The sequence below is a fragment of the Drosophila arizonae genome, chromosome 4, assembly GCF_054131065.1.
Source record: "Drosophila arizonae isolate 15081-1271.41 chromosome 4, UAZ_ARI_1.0, whole genome shotgun sequence".
Classification (NCBI taxonomy): Eukaryota; Metazoa; Arthropoda; class Insecta; order Diptera; family Drosophilidae; genus Drosophila; species Drosophila arizonae.
The window spans coordinates 10,642,940-10,664,986 of NC_142924.1; the positions used below are offsets into that span (position 1 = coordinate 10,642,940).

The 22,047-nt window shown below is 46.4% G+C and overlaps 6 protein-coding genes across 14 annotated transcripts; 4 read left to right on the forward strand and 2 right to left on the reverse strand.

Annotated features, from left to right (window-relative positions):
• Positions 1 to 52: 52 nt before the first annotated feature.
• Positions 53 to 4,499, forward strand: AGO2 (Argonaute 2). The gene is made up of 8 exons (XM_018007837.2): positions 53 to 328; positions 413 to 454; positions 828 to 1,750; positions 1,815 to 2,510; positions 2,579 to 2,932; positions 2,997 to 3,656; positions 3,717 to 4,087; positions 4,162 to 4,499. The coding sequence occupies exons 1-8, from the start codon at positions 313 to 315 to the stop codon at positions 4,250 to 4,252; spliced, it is 3,153 nt and encodes a 1,050-aa protein (XP_017863326.2). The 5' UTR covers positions 53 to 312; the 3' UTR covers positions 4,253 to 4,499.
• On the reverse strand, positions 4,272 to 6,487 carry LOC108613986 (T-cell immunomodulatory protein). The gene is made up of 2 exons (XM_018007839.2): positions 6,301 to 6,487; positions 4,272 to 6,137 (listed from the first exon to the last, which is right to left on the reverse strand). Exons 1-2 carry the CDS (start codon positions 6,485 to 6,487, stop codon positions 4,540 to 4,542), a joined length of 1,785 nt encoding a protein of 594 aa, XP_017863328.1. The 3' UTR covers positions 4,272 to 4,539.
• Positions 6,488 to 6,616: 129 nt separating this feature from the next.
• Positions 6,617 to 7,885, forward strand: SCCRO (defective in cullin neddylation 1 domain containing SCCRO). The gene is made up of 2 exons (XM_018007840.2): positions 6,617 to 6,758; positions 6,984 to 7,885. The coding sequence occupies exons 1-2, from the start codon at positions 6,756 to 6,758 to the stop codon at positions 7,824 to 7,826; spliced, it is 846 nt and encodes a 281-aa protein (XP_017863329.1). The 5' UTR covers positions 6,617 to 6,755; the 3' UTR covers positions 7,827 to 7,885.
• A 218-nt stretch (positions 7,886 to 8,103) lies between these two features.
• dop (microtubule-associated serine/threonine (MAST) protein kinase dop) lies at positions 8,104 to 17,519 on the forward strand. 9 transcript variants are annotated; one of them, XM_089467352.1, is made up of 11 exons: positions 8,104 to 8,257; positions 9,884 to 10,836; positions 10,905 to 11,422; positions 11,484 to 12,040; positions 12,107 to 13,394; positions 13,460 to 13,856; positions 13,932 to 14,251; positions 14,319 to 15,479; positions 15,547 to 15,871; positions 15,932 to 16,924; positions 16,989 to 17,519. In XM_089467352.1, the coding sequence occupies exons 2-11, from the start codon at positions 10,056 to 10,058 to the stop codon at positions 17,156 to 17,158; spliced, it is 6,510 nt and encodes a 2,169-aa protein (XP_089323478.1). In that variant the 5' UTR covers positions 8,104 to 8,257; positions 9,884 to 10,055; the 3' UTR covers positions 17,159 to 17,519. The 9 variants fall into 9 exon arrangements, with proteins under 9 accessions (XP_089323478.1, XP_089323479.1, XP_089323481.1 ...); XM_089467353.1 differs by having other exon boundaries at positions 8,110 to 8,340; XM_089467355.1 differs by having other exon boundaries at positions 8,110 to 8,340; positions 9,887 to 10,836.
• A 369-nt stretch (positions 17,520 to 17,888) lies between these two features.
• Ufsp2 (UFM1 specific peptidase 2) lies at positions 17,889 to 19,907 on the forward strand. The gene is made up of 2 exons (XM_018007747.2): positions 17,889 to 18,020; positions 18,079 to 19,907. Exons 1-2 carry the CDS (start codon positions 17,982 to 17,984, stop codon positions 19,876 to 19,878), a joined length of 1,839 nt encoding a protein of 612 aa, XP_017863236.1. The 5' UTR covers positions 17,889 to 17,981; the 3' UTR covers positions 19,879 to 19,907.
• A 198-nt stretch (positions 19,908 to 20,105) lies between these two features.
• mrn (general transcription factor IIH subunit 4 marionette) lies at positions 20,106 to 22,030 on the reverse strand. Its single transcript, XM_018007750.2, has 2 exons — positions 21,535 to 22,030; positions 20,106 to 21,472 (listed from the first exon to the last, which is right to left on the reverse strand). The coding sequence occupies exons 1-2, from the start codon at positions 21,909 to 21,911 to the stop codon at positions 20,275 to 20,277; spliced, it is 1,575 nt and encodes a 524-aa protein (XP_017863239.2). The 5' UTR covers positions 21,912 to 22,030; the 3' UTR covers positions 20,106 to 20,274.
• Between the last annotated feature and the right edge of the window lie 17 nt (positions 22,031 to 22,047).

Below are 22,047 nucleotides of genomic sequence, written 5' to 3' on the forward strand. Positions count from 1 at the left end.
AAAGAGGAAACGGAGTAGTCTTTGCAAACAATGTTAGATAATTATAATTTCTGATAAAAAATGCAATTCAAATTCCCGCTTTGCTTTTAAATTAAAGTATCGTAAGAATAAATCGATAGACAATACTACAGTAACAGCTCTGAGCTATCGATATATTATGGAAAGCAATACTTTTTAGGTCTGCAACATTTACTGTGCCAGCAACATTTGAGCAGTGCTCGATAACGCAAGTTATAAGAAAGACAGACGAAACTAAGCAAGGAAGCAGTGAAGCAGAACAAAGTAAAACATCAGAACTGTTTAACATTTAATATGGGAAAGAAAAACAGTACGTGCAGTCAATAATGCGATATGTATTGATAGCAATACACTCAAGTGCTATTAAGTTATATATATGTAATTTTATTTTCAGAATATAAGAAGGAAGAACCAGCTCCAGCGCAACAGCAACAAGGTAAGTTATTGAAAATTGTGAAATGCATTGCGATGTGCGTATGTGTGCATGTGTGTGTAACTATTTTGCGGTATATGTTCATTGTGTATGTGTGTTTGTGTAATTGTATATACTCGAAACATACATGTATGTATGCATTTATATGCAATAAGTCTAGAAGTTGCGTATTACTTTATTTTATATGTGGGGGAATAACACGATTATATTTTCTCTTGTACACCTACCAGACCTGCCATTAAGGCTACATTGTTATCAGAAAATTTTATTCGCGTTATCAGAATATGGATTGAAACGCAAGGGGAATCACAAAACTTGAACACAACAAACACGTCATCGGTAATTGAATTTCTTTAACAATCGTATTCAATTTTAGCTGCTGCAGATTCTGGACCTGGAGAGAGCACATCTCGGCTGCAAGCTGGTGATACAAGAGGGCCAGGACCACAACGTTCCAATCAGCCCGCACAGGGTAGTGGGCATCAGCGTCCTGCTAGCGCTCAACCATCGCAATATCGGCCGCAGCAGGCAGGACAACAAGAGCAAGGCTGGAGTAGGGCTGGCCCATCGGGTGCCCAGCAGCAAGGTGGTAATCAGAGTGGTCCGCCAAAACGCCCGCAAGGCGGACAACAAGAGCAAGGCTGGAGTAGGGCTGGCCCATCGGGTGCCCAGCAGCAAGGTGGTAATCAGAGTGGTCCGCCAAGACGCCCGCAAGGCGGACAACAAGAGCAAGGCTGGAGTAGGGCTGGCCCATCGGGTGCCCAGCAGCAAGGTGGTAATCAGAGTGGTCCGCCAAGACGCCCGCAAGGCGGACAACAAGAGCAAGGCTGGAGTAGGGCTGGCCCATCGGGTGCCCAGCAGCAGGGTGGTAATCAGAGTGGTCCGCCAAAACGCCCGCAAGGCGGACAACAAGATGGACCTCAAAGTGGCTATCAGCAGCGCGGCCCACCAGGCGGCCAACAGCAGCGTGGTCCTCCGGGCCGACAAGGGGGCTATGACCAGCGATCACAGGCTGGCGCCATGGGCCCGCCTCTGCCCCAAACAGGCAACATCAAACGTGGCACTCTGGGTCGCGCTGGTTTTGTGGACATCAACTATTTGGATGTGGACATCTCGAAGATGCCAGATATTGCCTATCACTATGATGTCTCTATTGTACCCGAACGTCCAAAGAAATTCTATCGCAACGCCTTCGAAGAGTTCCGCACAAAGCATTTGAATAACGCCATTGCCGCCTTTGATGGACGCAAGTCGTGCTACAGCGTGGACAAGCTCCAAAATACAACCGGCGAAGTGCAGGCAAGCGAAAACTATAGCTTTTATCTGATCCATTTATTTGACTACCCAACTTGTTTTTGTACAGGTTGTAGATCGTCATGGCCGCACTGTCCGCTATACATTGACCATCAAGGAGACGGATAATTCGGAGGTGGAGCTCAGCTCACTCCGCAGCTATATGAATGATAAGATTTATGACAAGCCGATGCGTGCACTGCAGTGTCTGGAGGTGGTGCTTGCCGCGCCATGCCATTCGACTGCCATACGTGCGGGTCGCTCATTCTTCAAGAACTCTAACGACGGCGAGCGTTACGAGCTTGGAGACGGCTATGAGGCTTTGGTTGGACTGTATCAGAGCTTTGTGCTGGGCGATAGGCCATTTGTGAATGTCGATGTCTCACACAAATCGTTTCCAATCGCTATGCCTATGATTGAGTACCTAGAGCGCTTCGCGCTTAGGTCAAAAATAAATCCACAATCAATACTGGGCAACACTTATCAGTTAATGAACTTCATAAAGGGCATTAATATCGTGTACGAGGCACCGGCCAGCTTTGCGACTGCACCGCGCGTCTACAAAGTGAACGGACTGTCACCACAGCCAGCCAACGAGCAAAAATTCAAACTGGACGACAAAACGATGACCGTCAGTGAATACTTTCGTTCACGCAATTACAATTTGAAATATCCCAAGCTGCATTGTCTCCACGTGGGCCCACCAGCAAAGAACATCTACTTGCCCATTGAACTATGCCGCATCGAGGAGGGACAGGCCCTAAATGTGAGTAATATAATGAAAACACACCCTGACATCCATCGAAATATATTTATCCTCTATTGACAATGCAGCGCAAGGATGGCGCAAATCAGGTTTCAGAAATGATACGCTTTGCAGCCACATCAACCGACGAGCGCAAGAAAAAAATCATGGATCTATTGAAATACTTTCATCACAATGCTGATCTGACTATCAGTCGATTTGGTATACGCATCAGCTCTGATTTTATTACGGTGAATAGTCGCCTGCTGACTGCGCCGCAGCTGGAGTACAGGAATAGTAAATTCGCATTTCCCTCAAACGGAGCATGGCGCATGGACAAATGTCAATTTTTAAAGCCAACGCCAAAGGCTCATAAGTGGGCCATACTCCACTGCGAGGGAGCACGTCTGCTCTATAACAAAGTTTGCGAATTCGAGAAAATGGTGAGAGTAGTCTCGGAGTAATGCCTGCAGCATTTACACACATAATCATATATATATTCTGTAGGTTGTTAACCAATGTAACGATGTGAATGTTAGCTTGGAGCCCAGAGCAGAGATTCGTACTTTCAAAGACGAACGCAACTTGGATGATCATTTCAAGGAGCTGAAACTCAATCGATTTGATTTAGTCTTTGTTATCATACCATCACGGGGAGCCACCTATGAAGTCATCAAGCAAAAAGCCGAACTGCAACATGGCATATTGACACAGTGCATCAAGCACAATAATGTGGACCGTCGTCTCAATGCACAGTTGGTTGGAAACATTCTTTTGAAGGTCAATTCCAAGCTCAACGGCATCAATCACAAGCTCAAGGATGATCCACGTACACAGCTCACGAATGTCATGTATTTGGGTGCCGATGTCACTCATCCTTCACCGGATCAACGCGATATACCCAGTGTGGTGGGTGTGGCCGCATCACACGACGCTTACGGCGGCTCATTCAACATGCAATATAGATTGCAATGCGGGGCCGGCGGCAGAGCAGCCGAGGAAATATTAGACATGGAGTCCATTGTAACGGAACACTTGCGTGTGTACAAAGAGCATCAGAAGCGCTATCCGGACCATATAATATATTATCGTGACGGCGTCAGCGATGGCCAATTCATGAAGATCAAGAACATTGAACTGAAGGGCATTTACGTGGCTTGCACCAAGGTTAAGCTCCTATTGGTTTAAAGTTGTCGACAAAGTTAAAGCTATTCTCTTGGTTTCCAGTTGGGCATTAAGCCAAAGATGTGCTGCATTATTGTGGTGAAGCGTCATCATACTCGATTCTTTCCAAAGGGGCAGCCGCATCCAAGAAATAAATTCAACAACGTTGAGCCCGGCACTGTAGTCGACCGCACCATTGTTCACCCGAACGAGATGCAATTCTTCATGGTCAGCCATCAGTCCATTCAGGGCACTGCGAAGCCCACACGCTACAACGTTATTGAGAACACGGGCAACCTAGATATTGATCTATTGCAGCAATTGACCTACAATTTGTGCCACATGTTTCCACGTTGCAATCGCTCCGTCTCATACCCAGCTCCAGCCTATTTGGCTCACTTGGCTGCAGCACGAGGACGCGTCTACATCTATGGGTGAGCAGCACAATAGATTTCAGACATGCTCATGTCACTAATTGTACTGTTTATTTCTTGATATTTAATGACAGATCTCGTCTATGCCGCTCGCCAGAGGAGGAATATAAACGCCGTCTGATTGTGCCCGATTTTCTGAAAACGAATCCCATGTATTTCGTTTAAAAAAAAACAAATTATCATATAAAATAACTCCCAAAAATATGCGTTATATTCATTGAATTTTCTTTTTATTTTATCACATTTTTTAAACTATATAAATTACATGCATAATCAGTTTTAAATAGAAGCAACTGTCTATGCGTAACTTGTTTTGTAATAATTAAAACAACTCTGGTTTGTGAAGCTATGTTAACAAATTAAAGAGATTATATATAAAATAATAAAGCGACTGCAATTGGTTCAATCGGAATTGCTAATATTGTTTTCTCTTTTTTTTTTTGCACTGCTTTTTACATCGCATCAAAATGGAATCTATGTGACTCTTGCAAGCGCTCCTGCCTGTCTTCGCGCTTCTCCTTAACATACAGAACCAATATGATGAGCACAATCACGAGACAAGTGCCGCCCAATGCGACAACGCTCATCAGGATCAGTTTGCTGGGCGTGACGAAGAGCAGCGCCTTCCAGTGCTGTGGCTGATCGAGCGGCTTAGGCACCACTATGATCTGCGAGTTGGGTATGAGCTGTGTCCAGCTGTGCCACTTGCCATAGAGACCCACGACCAGCTGATCTACAAAGTTGGGCGTGCGACCGAGGCCGAAGCACGTGTAGGGCAGCTGGAGCGCAAAATAGGATGATTGAGGAAGTTGGACACTGCTGCCACTTTGCTGATCGCCATCCTGCGTGGTTGTGTTGTACGTGATGATCGGACCAGGCAGATTGCTGCCATACGTGCGCTTCTTTCGACCCAACGGCGTGCGCAGTGTGGGATTTAGGACATTCACCAAACCAGTCAACACAATCACCTTCACGAAGTTGGCGTCGTAGTCGAGGGTGTTGCGGAACGCAAGTGGACGATAATTGCCATTCTGCTGCTTCTCCATAAGTATCACATCCAGCACACCATCCTGGTAGAAGTCATAGAAGGCACCAGCTACTGTATTATTGCCCATGGGCGCCAAAGCTGTCCAGTGCACTTCGAAGGTGCGCTTGAATTTCTTGCTGCACGTCTTGCAGGCGACATTCTCTAGGAGGAACGTTTGCATCACAGGCTTTGCCACACTCAACGGTTGAAGGGTGACAAGCAAATCGGGATAGCCATCAAGATTGAAGTCACCACTGCGGGCAGTGATGGTCTTCAAATACACATCTTTCGGGTCTGGCGGTACAAATCCCCAAGTTACGCCATGCGGATCCTTGAAGTTCACATGGACATCGTAGAACATGTGTCCATCGTGCACAAATATTGTCGAATTTTTGCAATTTTCCTGCACGCAAAACGGTACGACAATATTTTGCACGCCACGTAGCTCGAAGTCCATGAAAACTGCTTGGCCCACAACGTAGTCGTTAGAGCCCACCAGCTCGTAGGTGATGGAATTCTGATAGCTAAAGTTCTCCTGACCATCTTTCTCATTGATCCCATACCAAATCTCATAGGAGGTCTTCGTTTGTAGAAACAAATCAGCCAGATAATCGCCATTTAAATCCAAATATGCATTCGCGTTCGGGATGATCAGAGTTTGAGCTGTGCCCCCAGTGGGCATGGCTTGATGCACGACCTTTGGTGGCTCCCGTTTGCTATTAAAGATCCAGAAACTGCGCGTATCATTCGGATCTAATCCATACAGATCAATGATCATATCTCGATTGAAGTCGAGAGCCATTGCCTCGCCCTTTGTTTGGATAACGGGTTTTTTTGAACAATTCAACATTGTGGTGTTGCCCCAACTGATATAGACGTCATAGATATTCTTGCTTCTCTCCACATTGACCATAACATCCATCAAGGCATCGCCATCAAAGTCTCCAGGTGTAACGCTTACAATCCTTCTGTCATTAAAGTTGCAGAAAGGACCCAGACGCAATAGTGGTTCCGTATCAGCTCCTGTTGAGCATAATAATTATCAGACATTCATTAAGTTCAAGAATAATTTACTATAACATATTTCATTTATAAGAGCATCATCTATGGCATTGAGAATTTTCACAAATGATTAAACACAATTATATTACTTTCATAACTCTCAAATTGTGTAGCATATACGCACCATATAATATTTGTAGAATTTTTCTGTCATCTTGAATGACGAATATGTCAGTAAGTTCATCGGAATTAAAGTCACCAAAAGCTGCCACAACACCTTCCTTAACATTCCCAAACACAATATTTGTGATATCACTGGCGTGGATTACGGCTGCATAGAGCAGCACCAGAACCAGACATTGGGAATGCATCTGGTTGATTTTCCCTAATTTTACACTAAGGATTTGCGTCTGCTATTGTGTTTTTTTCTTATTATCTTTTGTTGTTGGTCTCTGAAAATCAATACTGAGTCAGATGTAAATTATCGATAGACATTAAAGTGTTGCCACTTGCGGTGCTGCCAAATCTTTACGAATAAATCGATACATAAGGCATCTCTGGGTTTCGACGTTCGGAACATCAACGCAGAGAAAACTTTGTTAATAACTAGTAAATAATAACAAATACAATATATAAACCATGGTAAGTACATAGCACAATGCTTGACTATAAATTTAGTCTCATTATTTGTGCATTTCAATGCAGACAAATGTTGTTTGTTTTTGTTTGCTGCTGCTTCTTCTAGCGGAGAAGCGCCAGCGCACGCACAAATTGTAGTTGGTGTATTTATGCAATTCGCATTTACATCAAATCTGTGTGAATGTATTGGTGGTTGACTAACAATATTCATATTGTTTATTTTTGCAGAACAAGCTAAAGTCAAGCCAGCATCGTGACAAGGTGAAGAAATTTATCTCACTAACACAGACAGGCGAACAGACAGCCATTTTCTGCCTGCAACAGAATGATTGGAAAATGGATTTGGCCAGCGATAACTATTTTCAGAATCCTGAATACTATTATCGTGAGCTCGATCGCAAGCGTATCGAGCAGCTATTTATGCGCTATCGCGACCCAACTGATGCCCAGAAGATCAGCTCATCGGGTGTCATAAAATTTCTTGAGGATCTGGAATTAAGTCCTGACTCCAAACTTGTGCTCATCATTGCCTGGAAATTCCACGCAGAGGTGCAGTGCGAGTTCTCGCGGGATGAGTTTATTAATGGCATGTGTGACTTGGGCATAGACAGCATAGAGAAGCTCAAGTCGAAATTGCCATTGCTGGAACAGGAATTGAATGATGCTGGCAAATTTAAGGATTTTTATCATTTCACTTTTAACTATGCAAAGGATCCGGGCCAAAAGGGCATTGATCTGGACATGGCCATTGCGTATTGGTGTATTGTGCTCAGCGATCGTTTTAAATTCTTGGGCATCTGGTGCAAGTTCCTCGAAGAGAAACACAAACGTGCAATTTCAAGGGACACTTGGAATTTGCTGCTGGATTTCGCCACCAACATCGATGATCGGATGAGCAACTATGACGCGGAGGGCGCTTGGCCCGTGCTAATTGACGATTTCGTCGAATGGTGTCAGGAGAACAACCACCTTGCCACAGATCAGACGCAGCCCACGCAGCAATCAACGTCCCAGAAGAACATATCAAGCGCTTACCAGACTTCGCATAGTACAAATATGAATTATGGCTAACGATTGTTGCTTTATGTATACATATATTCTCATTAATTATAATTTTTTTTTGCTTTTTATTCGGATTATTTTAAATAATGAAGATAATAAGCAATGCGAGTTAATTTACAATAACACTTCGATAAAAGGAAAGTAAATAAAATTAGTAAATGTAACCAGCAAATATTCATCTTAGAAGCTGTATTTAAGGCCGATACAATATTCAAGAGTATATCGATATGCAGCTTATCGATTTAATTTTCTGGTCTATCATCCCCAACTTTGTGTAGTTAGTGTGACCGTAACGTGCAAAAGACAATTGATATTGTAACAACGATTTTTCGTCGCTCTGGTCGCCTATTAGAGAATCTGCAACTATTTTATAGTTTGTTATAGCTTTGCGTGCGCTGCACGTAAGTGTGCGAATCCGCTATACTTGCAGCGTATATCATGTAATGTGCAAAAATTATACAAAGTGCATGTAACGTGTGTAACAATCAATTGTTGCCCCACACTCCCTGTGGTGTGTATGAGTGTGAGTGTGACCAAGAGTGCGTGTCTGTGCGTTTGTTTGCCTGTGTGCGTAAAAGGCAGCCAGTGGGCGGCTCATAAGGAGTCTACACCAATCATCACACACGCACACACAGTCAACGATAAGGATGTATTTGCCTTGCCGCTGGCACTGAGCTAGGTGTGGAGCACTCGGCGCTGAATGACAAATGTATGTGTCATTATCATTGTTGTGTTGCTGCTGTTGGGGCCTCTGAACGCAATTAAGTTGATTTTTGTGTTTCTATTGTGCGTCAAAATCCTTTAAATAGAACCCCCATCGAGAGCTGCCCTTGGCGGTTTAAGCAACCACTTGACAAATAATAAAACGAATTAAATTATCATGCGAATAAAATCCAAACAGATATACAGTGAACCTATACAAATACACACACACGAACACACGTATGCAAATGCAGAGGCAGACTTGTGTATATATGTATATGTATATGTATATGTGTGTGTAAATAAGTGGCACTAAACATATAAAAATAAATAAAAAAAAAAACAAACCACAACACTTAACTGATAACCGCAGAGCCAGCCGTCGACGTCGTGACTACGACAACTAGCGACGCACGATCGGCGCTACACGCTCTGTTTGTATATATTGTACATATGCCCAACTTGAGTTCCCCTACATCAAGGCCTAGCAGTTAACCCCACCCCATTGTAATTTCAACGGTAAACGTCGCCCATTCGATTTTAAGAACCATATTTATGAATACAAATATGTGCATCAATTTAATTTGTAAGCTGACTTTTATCACAGCACAGTGTACACTCGTAAAGAAGAACCTTCACAAGCTAGTAAACTGCAGATAATAAAACAGCCATTTGCACATACATATATATATATATATATATATATATGTACGATTTTGATAGTAAAAAAACTGTTTTGTTTTTATTTTTTTATTGCAATCTTAATCAAATAATAATACGAGTCTGTTTTTAATAAAATAAAAACTTTTTATTATATACATATGCGTATATATGTATGTACATATATGCCATGTATGTATGTTGTTAAGTTTTTATGCTGTTTTTTCATTCAATTTGAGCCTTACTTTATATAAAGTCGGTAAAGTCGGTTTATGACTTTTTTTTTTGTTTTGTGATAAGCTATAGAATTGAATAAATAATTTGCAACACGATTTCTTGCCTTGCACTTGTTAATTTTTAATTCAATAAAGATAAAAATAGCAACATGTACGAAGACTTCGTTAGCATACTGTATAGAGACAGACATACATATATGTACATATATATTTGTGATCACTTTTTTAGCAGGTGAACTATTTTATATGTACCATATACAAATACGTATGTATATATGTATTTATTTATAATGAAATTTTCATTGACGTGTGTGAAAATGAAAATTCAACAAAATTGTATTTCGATTTTTTGTTTGCCTGCGCGTGTGTATGTATATGTCTGAGTATATGTGTTTATTGTAGCAATTGCCAGTGCCTGGGGCAGCGTTGTCAGCTCCATGCTAATTATTGTTTTTTGGTTATTTACAGCAGCCACAGAAGTAGCAGCAGCAGCAGCAGCAGTAGTTGTATCAGCGGCAGCAGCAACAGCAGCCGCCATGCCAAGCCACAGCGAAAGCAACTTTAGCAACAACAGCAGCAACATCAACAATAACAACATGCAAGTCGTATAAGTACGCTGAGCAACCAACGCGTTAACATCATGAGCCGCCAGGAGAGCTTGGCTTCCAAGTCGTCGTCGATGGCAACAGAAGCGGCAGCAGCAGCAGCAGCAACATCAACAGCCTCATCAAAATCAACAGAAGCAGCAGCAGCAGCAGCAACAGCAGCATCAACTGCAGCAACAACAACTGCGAGTACAGCATGCATCAAGATATCAACATCAACACCACAAAAACGAGATGAGTCCACGCAGGAGCAACAGCAAGCGTTCATTGATCGTAGCTTGGCCAGTGAGATTGGTGCAAACGATGCCAGCGCGATATGCGATTCGTCCATCAACAGCAGCTGCAGTGACGCCAGTCCCGTGGCCAAGCGGCAGCTAAACTCTGCCAATTTATCGCGCATACGTCCGCAGTCCAGTTACTCGGCGCGTGTGCTGATTTTCGAGGACTCGGATCACGATGCAGCCGTTGCGGCTGCGGCGAGTGCGAATGCGAATGCTTTGACGCACGCTCATTCGACCAACACCGCCGATGCCAGCAGCGGCGTTGAATTGCTGCCTGCCTCGCCGGCCAAGCTGGGTGCCAATTGCAATGACAGCACCACCAACAGCAACAGCAACAACAACAGCAACAGCAATAGCAACAACAATAGCAACAGCAATAATGGCTCCTCACTAATACGCAATCTCAATTTAACCAAAAGCTCGTCGGGCGGCCTCTCGGGCAGCTCTAGCTCGCTACACTCGCGCGGCTATACGGCGCTGCTGCGCAAGATCTCCTATCAGCAGCATACGAACTCCCTTCGGGCTGCCGGCAGCGGTAAGAGTTGTCTCCCCCTTTCCCAAGCTCCCCTATAGCTCATTAATATTATAATTTGGGTTTTATAGAAGCGTCTAATTTGTTGCGTATGCGCCATTCCTCGCTGGGCAAATCTGCGCCATGCCTGACTGGTAATTACTTTCGCCATGAACTCAGCTGCGGTGGTCCAGGTGTTGGAGCAGTGTCCGCCGCCGCAGGAGGCGCGGGGTGTATGAATTCAACAGCTCCTGGTCTGAATATCTCACGCTCTGGCAGTGGCATTGCCCTGTCCAAGCACCATCATTTGCATGGCGTGGTCATGCGCGGCTCCACTTCGGGTGCTGGCAGCAGTGGATCGAGCGGTGTGGCTCATCATCGCTTGAGTCTGGTCACCAATGCTGCTGCCATGGCTGGTAGCTCACGCGCCCATTCGCCATATTCGGCTAGCCCGGCGGATAGTCCGCGCCTCAATTCGCCCATGCCGTTCGCATTTGCGCCCATCAAACGCATCGCCTCTTGTCGCGGCGTTGCCGATGGCAGACGTTGGTCGGTGGCATCGTTGCCGTCCTCCGGCTATGGCACAACGCCAGGCAGCTCTAATTTATCGGTAAATATCGAATTCGATGTTATTAATTAAATAGCCTCATGCCATTCGTTTTCCTGTGTAGTCGCAATGCTCCAGTCAGGAGGCGTTAAATCATTTGCCGCACAATTTGCCGCCTGGTCACGAGGATGCAGCCGCAGTGGCAGCTGGTGCCTGCTGTGCGGAACACTTGAAGCAGCATTGCCCTAAGCATTGTGCATTGTTGCTCGCTGCGCATAAGCCGCAACAACAGCAGCAGCAGCCGCAGCATGCACCAAAGCTCGCACAGCTGCAGCCACAGCCATTGAAACCACCGATCGCATGCATTAACTGTTGCGCCGATTTGAGCGTCGCCTGCAGCGGCAATGCTAATGCCAATGCTAACGCCGCTAATGCAGCTAATGCATCGACCGCGTCAATGCCGAGCGGTCGCATGTCGCCCTGTTTTCGGCCACGCTCACGTTCGCTGTCCAGTCCATCCCGTTCGCCCATTGTGGACAATGAGATAGCTGTGATGAATACGCTGTATAAGGAACGCTTCCCCAAGGCCACCCAGCAAATGGAGGAGCGTCTGAAGCACTTCATCAACGAGAACAAAAGTCTTGCGTGCAATAGTTTTCGTGACTCTCAGCCCATTGTGCGGTAGGTTTTTATTTGATTTAACAATTTAATAAATGTCAGAAATATTATTTGTTTACATTTTTGTAGCTTTGTACACCATCAAGTGTTGGAAATGGCTCGGGATTGTCTGCACAAATCGGAGGCTAAGTTGATTACGTCACAGTACTTCTACGAGCTGAGCGAGAATCTGGAGCGTCTGTTACTGGAGACCAAGGAGAAGTCCCCGGAGGCGGCTGCCGAGTTGAGTGGCGTTATCAAAAAGTTGCTGTTGATCATATCGCGGCCAGCGCGTTTGTTGGAATGTCTCGAATTCGATCCGCAAGAGTTTTACGAGCTGCTCGAGGCAGCCGAGGGCCATGCGAAGGCCATGCCTGTCATTAAGGCGGATATACCGCAGTACATTATACACAAGCTCGGCCTCAATCGTGATCCCATTGCGGAACTGCAGCAAGAGCTGCGCGAGACGCAGCAAATGTGCTCGGAGCAGGTGACGGCTGGCGGAGACAAGTTGCTCGATACGCAGCCAGCTGCCGGTGCACTGCTCCTCAACTCACCCTTGACCTGTGCGGCCAAGCAGCTGAGCAATCTCACATTGGACGGCGTAACATTGGAGACAGGTAATTCGGGTGGCAGTGGCACCTGTACGCCACAACCGAAATTACCGCAGCAGCCGCCACAGACGCCGGTAGGCTGTGATAACCAACCGACGCCCAGCTTTGCATTGTCCATTAGCCAGCTGAACACGCCAGCAGCTACTGCAGAGACAACTGCTGCACAACAGCAGCAGCAGCAACAACAACAACAACTGCAGCAGCAGCAGCAGCAACAACAACAACCGCTGCCGCATGAAAACGACTTCGAAATTGCCAAGCTGATCTCAAATGGTGCCTATGGCGCCGTCTATCTGGTTAAGCACAAGACAACGCGCCAGCGCTTCGCAATGAAGAAGATCAACAAGAATAATCTCATATTGCGCAATCAGGTGGAGCAGGTGTTCGCCGAGCGTGACATACTGTCGTTTGCCGACAATCCTTTTGTGGTTAGCATGTACTGCTCCTTTGAGACCAAGAAGCATCTCTGCCTGGTCATGGAGTACGTGGAGGGCGGTGACTGTGGCACGTTGCTCAAGAACATTGGCCCGCTGCCCGCTGACATGGCGCGCTTTTATTTCGCCGAAACAGTATTAGCCGTGGAGTATCTGCATAGCTATGGCATTGTCCATCGAGATCTCAAACCGGACAACTTATTAATCACGGCCCTTGGTCACATTAAGCTCACCGATTTCGGACTCTCCAAAATGGGTCTTATGTCGCTGGCCACCAATCTGTATGAAGGCTATATTGATTCAGAGACGCGACAATTTTCCGATAAGCAGGTATATGCAGATTCACAAATACATATATATTGACAGATATTTAAAGCTATTCTCCTCCTCTGCAGGTCTATGGCACTCCAGAGTATATAGCACCTGAGGTAATTTTGCGACAGGGCTATGGCAAGCCCGTCGACTGGTGGTCCATGGGCATAATATTGTATGAGTTTCTCATTGGCTGTGTGCCGTTCTTCGGCGAGACCGCCGAGGAGCTGTTTGCGCACACCGTCAACGATGACATCGAGTGGCCGGACAGCGAGGATTGGCCCGTGCAGGCGGAGGCAAAGGATATAATATCACAGTTGCTGCAGCAGAATCCGCGGGATCGCTTAGGCAGTCAGATTGGTGCTCTGGAAGTGAAGGAGCACGTTTATTTCCAGGGCATGGATTGGAACTCGCTGCTCCGCCAAAAGGCAGAGTTTGTGCCGCAGCTGTCGCACGAGGATGATACCAGCTACTTTGATAGTGAGTTGATTGCTTCTGTATTCTAGAGCTTTGTTCCTTTCATAGTATATTAATTACTTGTCCTCACTTCATTAGCACGCATGGATCGCTACAATCACGATTTGGCCGGCGACGATACCGATGACACCGACGATACGCCAGTGTTTGGTAGCTTCAATTCCTATACGCCGCAGTATCGTAAGCAGCATTACAGCTGGTCTCGCCATGCGACGGCGTCGACAACGGACAGCTCCAAAACCACGCCAACAACATTGCCGTCGCGTGCACAGGAAAATGCGACAGCAACAGCGACTATGGCCGGCACAGGAGTAATGCCCAAACAGATGCCTACAGCTGCAAGCCAGGAGGGCGTGGTCAATAAGTTCTTGAACACGCCGCAGTTGCGTAAGCTGGATGTAAGTAGCTAAAAAGGAATATTTGCTTCTCGTACCATCGATATATACATCTGTCTTTCACTTGCAGCTCTCATCCAGTTGTCTGAAGGTACCCTCCACGCCGGACAGCGAATTTTTGCCGGAACTGTTGCATAACGTCACCATTGGCAATGATGCTGAGCTGCGCATGCTCAAGCATTATTTACAGCAGCCAACGCCGGCGGCTGTGCGTCTCAATCAGCGCCACAGTATGCCACCGAATACAACGACCATCATAAGCACTCCGGCCACACCGCCGCCATCGACTCTGTCGTCCACAGCGACGCCGCAACCAACCAGCGTGGGCAGCATTTCTCGCAGTACGCCGGAGAGTTCGCAAACGGATAGCGATGATTTTTCACCGCAGATCAATCGCAAACGTAAGGGAGTTTGTGCGCGTGATATTTTGCCACGATTCTCCATCTCCATTGAGGATGAAACCATCAGCGCGGGCAGCTCCTCCACGGAGAACATGAATCTACGCGAGCAATCGCCACTGGCGCTGCAACACCAGCCCAAGTCTATGGACAGCAGCAGTGGACCCAATTCGTATGGGGCCAAGCATCATCGTTCACGTTCGATTGTAAAATCAGCTTCGGCCCTGGGGCTGTCGCTAATGTCCTCGTTCGACAACACGCAATTGGCGGCTCAGCTGTGTGGCATTCAGTCACCAGGCAGCGCTGGTGGTGGCGGCAATGGCTCGAGCACTGCTAGTTCAAGGGACACATCGCCTTGTCGCGAGCTGTCGCCGCTGGTGACGAATCTTAAACCGCCCATCATAATACGACGCGGACCACGTGGCTTTGGCTTCACTGTACACACTATACGCGTCTATTATGGCGACACCGATTTCTATACCATGCACCATTTGGTCATGGCCGTGGACGAGGGCAGTCCCGCTTTTGAGGCAGGACTCCGACCCGCCGATCTCATTACGCATGTCAACGGCGAGCCCATCCAGGGTCTATTCCACACGCAGGTGCTGCAGCTATTGCTGAGTGGCGGTGAGCATGTGACACTGCGTGCCACGCCTCTGGAGCACACAAGCATACAGAGCGGTGGTCGCAAGCGTGACCTCATGCAGAGCAAGCTGGCCAAGAAGGGCGTCAATCGCCAGAAGAAGCAGACGAAGCGCGAGCACGACAAGAAACGTAAGACGTCGCTGTTCCGGCGCATAAGCAGCAAGCGAGCAAATGCCGAAATGCAACAGGTGAGTGAAATGTGGGCAAAGAGATTATCAGATTATATATTCTTTATGTTATTCATTCTGTTCGTAGTACTCGGCGGGCACCAGTTCACCCACCACACCCTCTGCGCGCAATTTGTCGCCGTTGGACTCGTCGTATCACAGTAGCTGCTGTCAGTCGGCGGCTAACTCATCTTCGCAGTCCACTTCGCCTTCATCCTCGTCCCCCAACACGCCCACCGGTTCGAGTGGGGGCAATGGCGCAGGCAATGGCAACGGAGCCAAGTCTATTGCTGCACTACCCGTGACAGCTCTGAGTGTGCAGCTTCCGTTGCCCCCGGCCAGTCCAGTTGTGTTGTTGCCGCATGTGGGCGCCGTTGTGGGCAATAGTGCCACATCCGTGGGCAATGTGCCTGGTTAGTTCTTATATAATACTGCTATTATCAACTGATATTAACCATCAATTTCCTATTTAGTTTCACCCACGGGTGTTGTACAGCAGCTGTATCAGCGCCCTTCTACTTTGCATGGTCTTAAGCACAAGCTACATGCTGCATCCAGTGGCGCTGCTGGCTCAACTGCCAGTGGTTCCGCTGGCAGCGGCCTAAAGACTCTTCACACATCGAGCAGCAATGCGTTGCCCAATCGCCGCAAGTCTGTGGGTCACATACCGCTGTCGCCTTTAGCGCGAACACCGTCTCCGTCGCCTTTGCCATCGTCGCCCACTCGCTCGCCATCACCGTTGGCCTTTCCTCTGGTGGGTCATCAGCCTGGCGCATCCAATACCACGCAGTCGTATAGTCCAGGCAGCACACTGCCCACGCTGCAGGCGGCCGTGAGTGCTACCACCAAGAAGGCTGGCTTTGCACGCACTAAATCCGCTGAGCCCAGTTCGCCGTTGCTGCGACGCGCTCTGTCACCAGATCGACTGCATCCACGCAGCGCTGAGACAAAAATTTCGCCACTTTGCTGCTCGCCGCCCATTAAACAGCAAACGCAACACCATCAGCATCAGCGCGTCGTGGCAGCCACTTGGCGACCGGCTGGAGGCGCTGGTGTTGCACCTGGAGCACAGCAGCCACAGCAGCAGCAGCAGCCACAACAACAACAGCAGCCTCAACAACAACAACAACTACAACAGTTGAGCAGCATTAGCAGCACTGAGGAATCTCACAGGCAAACGAGCTCAACAACAGCTATAGCGTCAGCTGGTGGCACAGCCACAGCTTCAGTTGATAATCAAGCAACGAACAACATAGCCATAGGGAGCAACAGCTGTGAGCTCTTGCCACGCATTGCCGAAGAGAAGGATTCGCCCACTAGCACACAAGACAGTAGCAGTGCATCGGAGATATTTTTGCCAGCCATTGAGGAGCATGGGGAGAGCGAGACGTCGTCACCGTCACAGACACTAGAAAAGCCATTATCAAAAACCGATCATTCGGACAAGGCCAGGAAAGCTGAACTGGGTAAGTTTATCTTATAATGAAGATGTACTTGACGTATCACTGATTTAATTTCTAATTACATTAGGCAAAATCAGTACATCTAAGAAATCTTCGATTACAACGACTAGGCCATTAAGCGCCAGTGATTTTCGTAAGGAGTCAGCAACAGCAACAACATCATCAATAACAGGCAAGGGATCTGTAGCTTCGCCAACAACAACGGATGCAACTTTGGCTGCCAAGCAAAAGAAGTAGCGCCACAGAACTGGATGTTTTTGTTTTAACTTTAATATTTAGCTTATCTAAATGTTCAACCTAAAATATTAACAAAACTAAAGGAACGAAACGTAAGAGCAGTGAGCAATAACTAGCGACAAATTGAATTGATAAATGTATTCATGGGATTGTGTATTGTGTTGGCAAGCTCGAATGCCGATTTTGTGCAGAAACATATTTAAATAAGAAAAACAAGAAAGAAAAAATAATAGAAAATTGTGAAGAATATAGTAGTGTGTAGTATCTCGTAACTTACAAAATTCTTAATACAAATTGTAAATTAGTAAACAAAAAACTTGCAAAATATTCCAATTAAAAGGCGAATGTATTAGGAATGTAATGGCGGCAGCATGCAATTATCAATATTGTATTTGTATATAAATGTATAACATTGATAGAATTAAAGTCTTGTAAGGAAAAAGGAAAAGCCCAAGAAAACGGCTCGAGCTGGTAACGGCGTACTAAAAAGTAATGATAAAATGCGTAAATAACAAAAAAAACCGCTTGCTTGGTTAAAATTATTCAAGCCTTTTTTGCAAATCTATAATCTTTGCCGATATCAATATATATATATATATATTGTATTAAATAAATGTTATATGTGTGTGTATTCAAATGCTTCAAAACAAATATTTGAATGTCGATGTTGAGTGCGGTTACTGCAGTACGGTCACACTACTGTCGATTAAATGGTCTACATGCAGTTCACAGTCGATAACATATCTACGTCTATCGATGACATACTTGCCAGCTGTGCAGTTTGTACGTAAATACTAAAAATTCACGCCTAGTTTTCTGAAAAATGCTTCCCAAATTGAGAATATCTGCTTTTCTTCTCAAGGTAAGCTATTTATATGTATGCTTATGATCTCTGTGTGATTTTTTAATGTATTTTGAAGCGACTGGAGCGCGTTAAGCTGCAATGCAGTGGTTGTTTATACGGCGTATTTTATGGAGAGAGCACTTTGCTGCTATTGAGCTTTAACGTTGAGTCAAGTGTGGGTCAACTGAACTATGAACAAATACAGCACAAATTCCCAGCCGAACTGGATTTATGTGGTTTAGTCAAATTTGGGGACTGCACTGATACAGAAGCTCACCTTAACGAGATCATCTCATCGGTGGACATAACGGACAACCCGATCCTGCTTCAATGTCAACTGGGCACACTTGTGGGATTGCGTGCATCCTTTTTTATACATGGCAAACTGGAGAATGTGCCGTTTGAAGTCGTGGAAGCCGCGCAGCTGTACAACGACTTCTGTTTCACACGATTAAAGTGTGGTTTCTTCTTGCACACACTGCCCACGCCGGAGGCTATAGCCAAGGAGATGCACGCGCTCCGGAAGCGTGTGGCCGATGGCAATCTGGTCTTCAACGTGGCACAAACTAAAATCTATGTGAGCAGCAACAGTGGCATACAGCATCAGAGCTTCAACTGCGATTCACTCATTGAATCGTTAATCGCTGAGATTCCCACTCCGACAGAAGCTGCTAGCGGCGACAAGAAAAAGAAAGCTGCCGCACCCGATTTGGCCAAGTATTATGGCGCTGTTGGCTGTGCTTACGATGTGATCAATATTGATGTATTACGCTCACGCACACGCGATTTTGGAGCTGGGGATTCCCTGCCATATCCAGCATTGAGTGTGTGCATCACGAATGAGGATTCCGTTAAGCAAGAGGTGCCCTTGGAACTGGAAGCAATGGCCATACTCTGCAAGAAGACAAAGCTGCTGCGTTTGTACGATGTGCTTATAGAGAGCATATGCCGGTCGTTGCGCCTCTTTGAGCAATGCCTTATTGAACGACTTACTGAGCAGGAGACAACGTCGGAGGTTAAGCTGCTGACGCCACGCACTTATCATTTTTATCCACAGGAATTTGGGCATTTTTTGAGCTGTGCCTATCTGGAGCAACTGGGCGATGATGAGCCTAGTGTGCAGGAGAAGCGCAAACGACTCCATCGGCAATTCGCATTGCCTGCCACGCGACCCTACTTCAGACGGGCTAACCAGTGTCGCTTCCAAGATGAAATAGATGCTGTTGATTCGGCGACCTGGACACCGTTGCTTAATACGCACCTGGGAGTACGGCCCAGTGGCGTGACCGATGGCAAAGAATACCTGGTAAATGGGAACTATCATTACTATCACTATTTGCAACAGCAGGTGCAGGACAAGGGTTGGGGCTGTGCCTACCGTTCGCTGCAAACGATTTGCTCCTGGTTCCTGCTGCAGGGCTACACTGAACGTCCGATACCCACTCACCTGGAGATCCAGGAATATTTGCACAAAATTAACGACAAGCCGGCCTCTTTTGTTGGCTCGTCACAGTGGATTGGTTCCACAGAGCTGAGCATGTGTTTGCAGGGATTCCTCAATGTGGACTCGAAGATATTGCATGTGGCATCTGGTGCCGAGCTCTCGACAATTGCCTCAGAGCTGGCCATGCATTTCCAAACGCAGGGCACACCTGTTATGATCGGGGGCGGAGTGCTCGCACACACAATAATCGGCGTGGATTACTGTGTGCAGACGGGCCAGGCAAAGTTCTTGATACTCGATCCCCATTATACTGGGCCCGATGATCTGGCCACCATACAGATTAAGGGCTGGTGTGGGTGGAAGGGCTTGGACTTTTGGGATAAGAAGAGCTACTATAATCTCTGTATGCCGCAGCGTCCGATTTTATATTAAACGTTCCAATTTTGCATTTAAAAAATGAATATTTCCCAAGCTTTAATGTTTCGTAATGTTGAATGATTTTAGTGTAATTTATTATTATTATATATATATATGCTCGTAAACATATATATAATTTGTATAAACTGGATTAGTCGATGTTGAATTAAATTCCCAGCTAAATTCAAGCTTACCCAGTCAAACCTGTAGCTTAATTATGTATATGTTTATATGTGTATATATAGATTTTGATAGAGGTATTCCATTTTATTATTGAATGTGCCCGCAGCTGTCCTGGATAACAATTTGGATTTGTGCTTGTTACAAAGGGCAACTATGCTTGCAGACGCGCACTTAGCTTATTTGTAAAATTAAATGATTTGCTTAAATACGAAGTATAATTGTTTGGTGCTAGCCGGCGCTCTTTGAGTACTTCTTCCAATAGCGCTTGACATCGTCATGGCCATTCTTTTGCACGACCATGGTCCGGGTGCGCTCGTTTTGCCAGACCAACACATTCTGGGATTGGGCGTAGTCGCGCAGCGTTACGAAGTCATTCTGAGAGAGGAACTGATTGTAGACAACTCCCTCGGTGTAAGTGAAACGATTGCGTTCCATCTCCCACAGTTTGATTTGGTCCACGACGGTGGGTGGCAGGCAGGATTTTGATTGAATTGCAGATTCAACCAATTTCATGTTGGGATGTGCATACTGCTCCAAATAGCTGACTATTTGCTCGGCCGTAATGCCGCCTCGCAGCGCTTGACGCACAGAGTCTCGGGTGAGCACGCCCACCACGAGATTGGGAAATCGATAGAGCAACTCGGTGAAAAGGCCCAGCACAGCGACCTGCAACTGGGAGTCTGTGTAGGCATATACGCGATAGTTGGTCTCCACCACAATGTAGCCTCGCTCCTGCATGCGCTCTTCATCCACCGAAATGGATGCTTCTGCTGCTTCCTTGTTAGTTACATTTAACGCTAGTCGCGTGGGATAAAAGCGATGCTCTTTGCGTTTCCTTTGAAATACCAGACCGAACTCCCGCAGGTGCTGGAGAAACATCAGCATCTGCTTGTTCATGCCCTCAGAGCTGTAGTCGCGCCCCAGCGTAGAGAAGCTCAATTGAAAGAGCATTGACAGACACTCGGCCAAGACCAGGCCACGTTCCTGGCACGTATCTAAATACTGCAGCATGAAATGCCAGACCTGGGCTCGTGTGTCCAGCAGCAAGAACTGAAATCCTTGACGTGTGATGGTAATGCCCTCCCGCTCATCGCGCTTCATAAGATTAGCATGGAGTAGAATGCGTACGGCATCTGGACTGATGGCTTCAGTTTCGGTGTTACTTCGATTTCCCGTACCCACCATATAATGGAGCACACAACGCCACCGAGACATGGCATATGCGTCAAGGAATGCAACATCCCGTGGCTTGGAGTCCCTCTCGAGCGAATTGGTAATTGCCCAGGGCTTTCCCCCACCCAACAACACTTGGCGCACGCTCTTCTTAAATGTGGGGGATAGCTCCCAGGCAGCTAGTCCACCTGGTATGGCTGTCACACGCCAAACAGATAAGGCAGACAAGCAGTTGGTTGCCTCCAGTTGTTCCCTGGGAACAAAGGAGAGTAAATTCTGAATTGGTTCTGAGCAACAATTGTGTTCTTTACTTACTTGGCCACACGTTGGGCGCCCCATGAGCTGACAACGGCCTGTGGTACGGGTTGGTCAACGAATAGTATACGAATCACAAATTGTCTTGCAATTTCAGGCAACTCGCGGAAGACAGCTAGGCAAATGGGTGGATAACTGTAGAGCTTCTCCAATGATTCAGGTGTCTGGCGGGTGCGCAGATATTCCTGAAAGTTCTTGCACTCCAGGTTCTCGGGGCTCTGCACCAGAAGTGGAGTTGCAGCGCTGGTGCTCGCATGACGGCCGGATTTTGTATCGGCCATGGAACGATGCGCCCGTATTTGTTTAACTATTTCGCGTCTGTGTGTTATCGTGCCGCTAATCGATTTCTTGTCATTTAACTTTGATACACAATACATGGAGATATCGAGGTAGTGATGGTATCGTAATTAATATGTAAAATATTCTGATATGAGAGACTAAAAATGGAATATTCCAAATAATCTTAATGCTACAGGATGGTTATCAATCAAGGCAATTGTATTTATATTATCA

What these genes read in the sequence shown, in the direction of transcription:
- dop (XM_089467352.1), top strand. Translation starts at nt 10,056, where the DNA reads ATGAGCCGCCAGGAGAGCTTGGCTTCCAAGTCGTCGTCGATGGCAACA. An exon ending in CAAATGCCGAAATGCAACAG is followed by an intron (nt 15,480 to 15,546) that starts GTGAGTGAAATG and finishes TTCTGTTCGTAG; the next exon opens with TACTCGGCGGGCACCAGTTC. An exon ending in GGCCAGGAAAGCTGAACTGG is followed by an intron (nt 16,925 to 16,988) that starts GTAAGTTTATCT and finishes TAATTACATTAG; the next exon opens with GCAAAATCAGTACATCTAAG.
- Ufsp2 (XM_018007747.2), top strand. Translation starts at nt 17,982, where the DNA reads ATGCTTCCCAAATTGAGAATATCTGCTTTTCTTCTCAAG. An exon ending in TATCTGCTTTTCTTCTCAAG is followed by an intron (nt 18,021 to 18,078) that starts GTAAGCTATTTA and finishes TGTATTTTGAAG; the next exon opens with CGACTGGAGCGCGTTAAGCT.
- LOC108613986 (XM_018007839.2), bottom strand. Translation starts at nt 6,487, where the DNA reads ATGCATTCCCAATGTCTGGTTCTGGTGCTGCTCTATGCAGCCGTAATC. An exon ending in AATTCTACAAATATTATATG is followed by an intron (nt 6,138 to 6,300) that starts GTGCGTATATGC and finishes TATGCTCAACAG; the next exon opens with GAGCTGATACGGAACCACTA.
- AGO2 (XM_018007837.2), top strand. An exon ending in TCCAGCGCAACAGCAACAAG is followed by an intron (nt 455 to 827) that starts GTAAGTTATTGA and finishes ATTCAATTTTAG; the next exon opens with CTGCTGCAGATTCTGGACCT. An exon ending in TTTACGTGGCTTGCACCAAG is followed by an intron (nt 3,657 to 3,716) that starts GTTAAGCTCCTA and finishes CTTGGTTTCCAG; the next exon opens with TTGGGCATTAAGCCAAAGAT.
- mrn (XM_018007750.2), bottom strand. Translation starts at nt 21,911, where the DNA reads ATGTATTGTGTATCAAAGTTAAATGACAAGAAATCGATTAGCGGCACG. An exon ending in GGCGCCCAACGTGTGGCCAA is followed by an intron (nt 21,473 to 21,534) that starts GTAAGTAAAGAA and finishes CTTTGTTCCCAG; the next exon opens with GGAACAACTGGAGGCAACCA.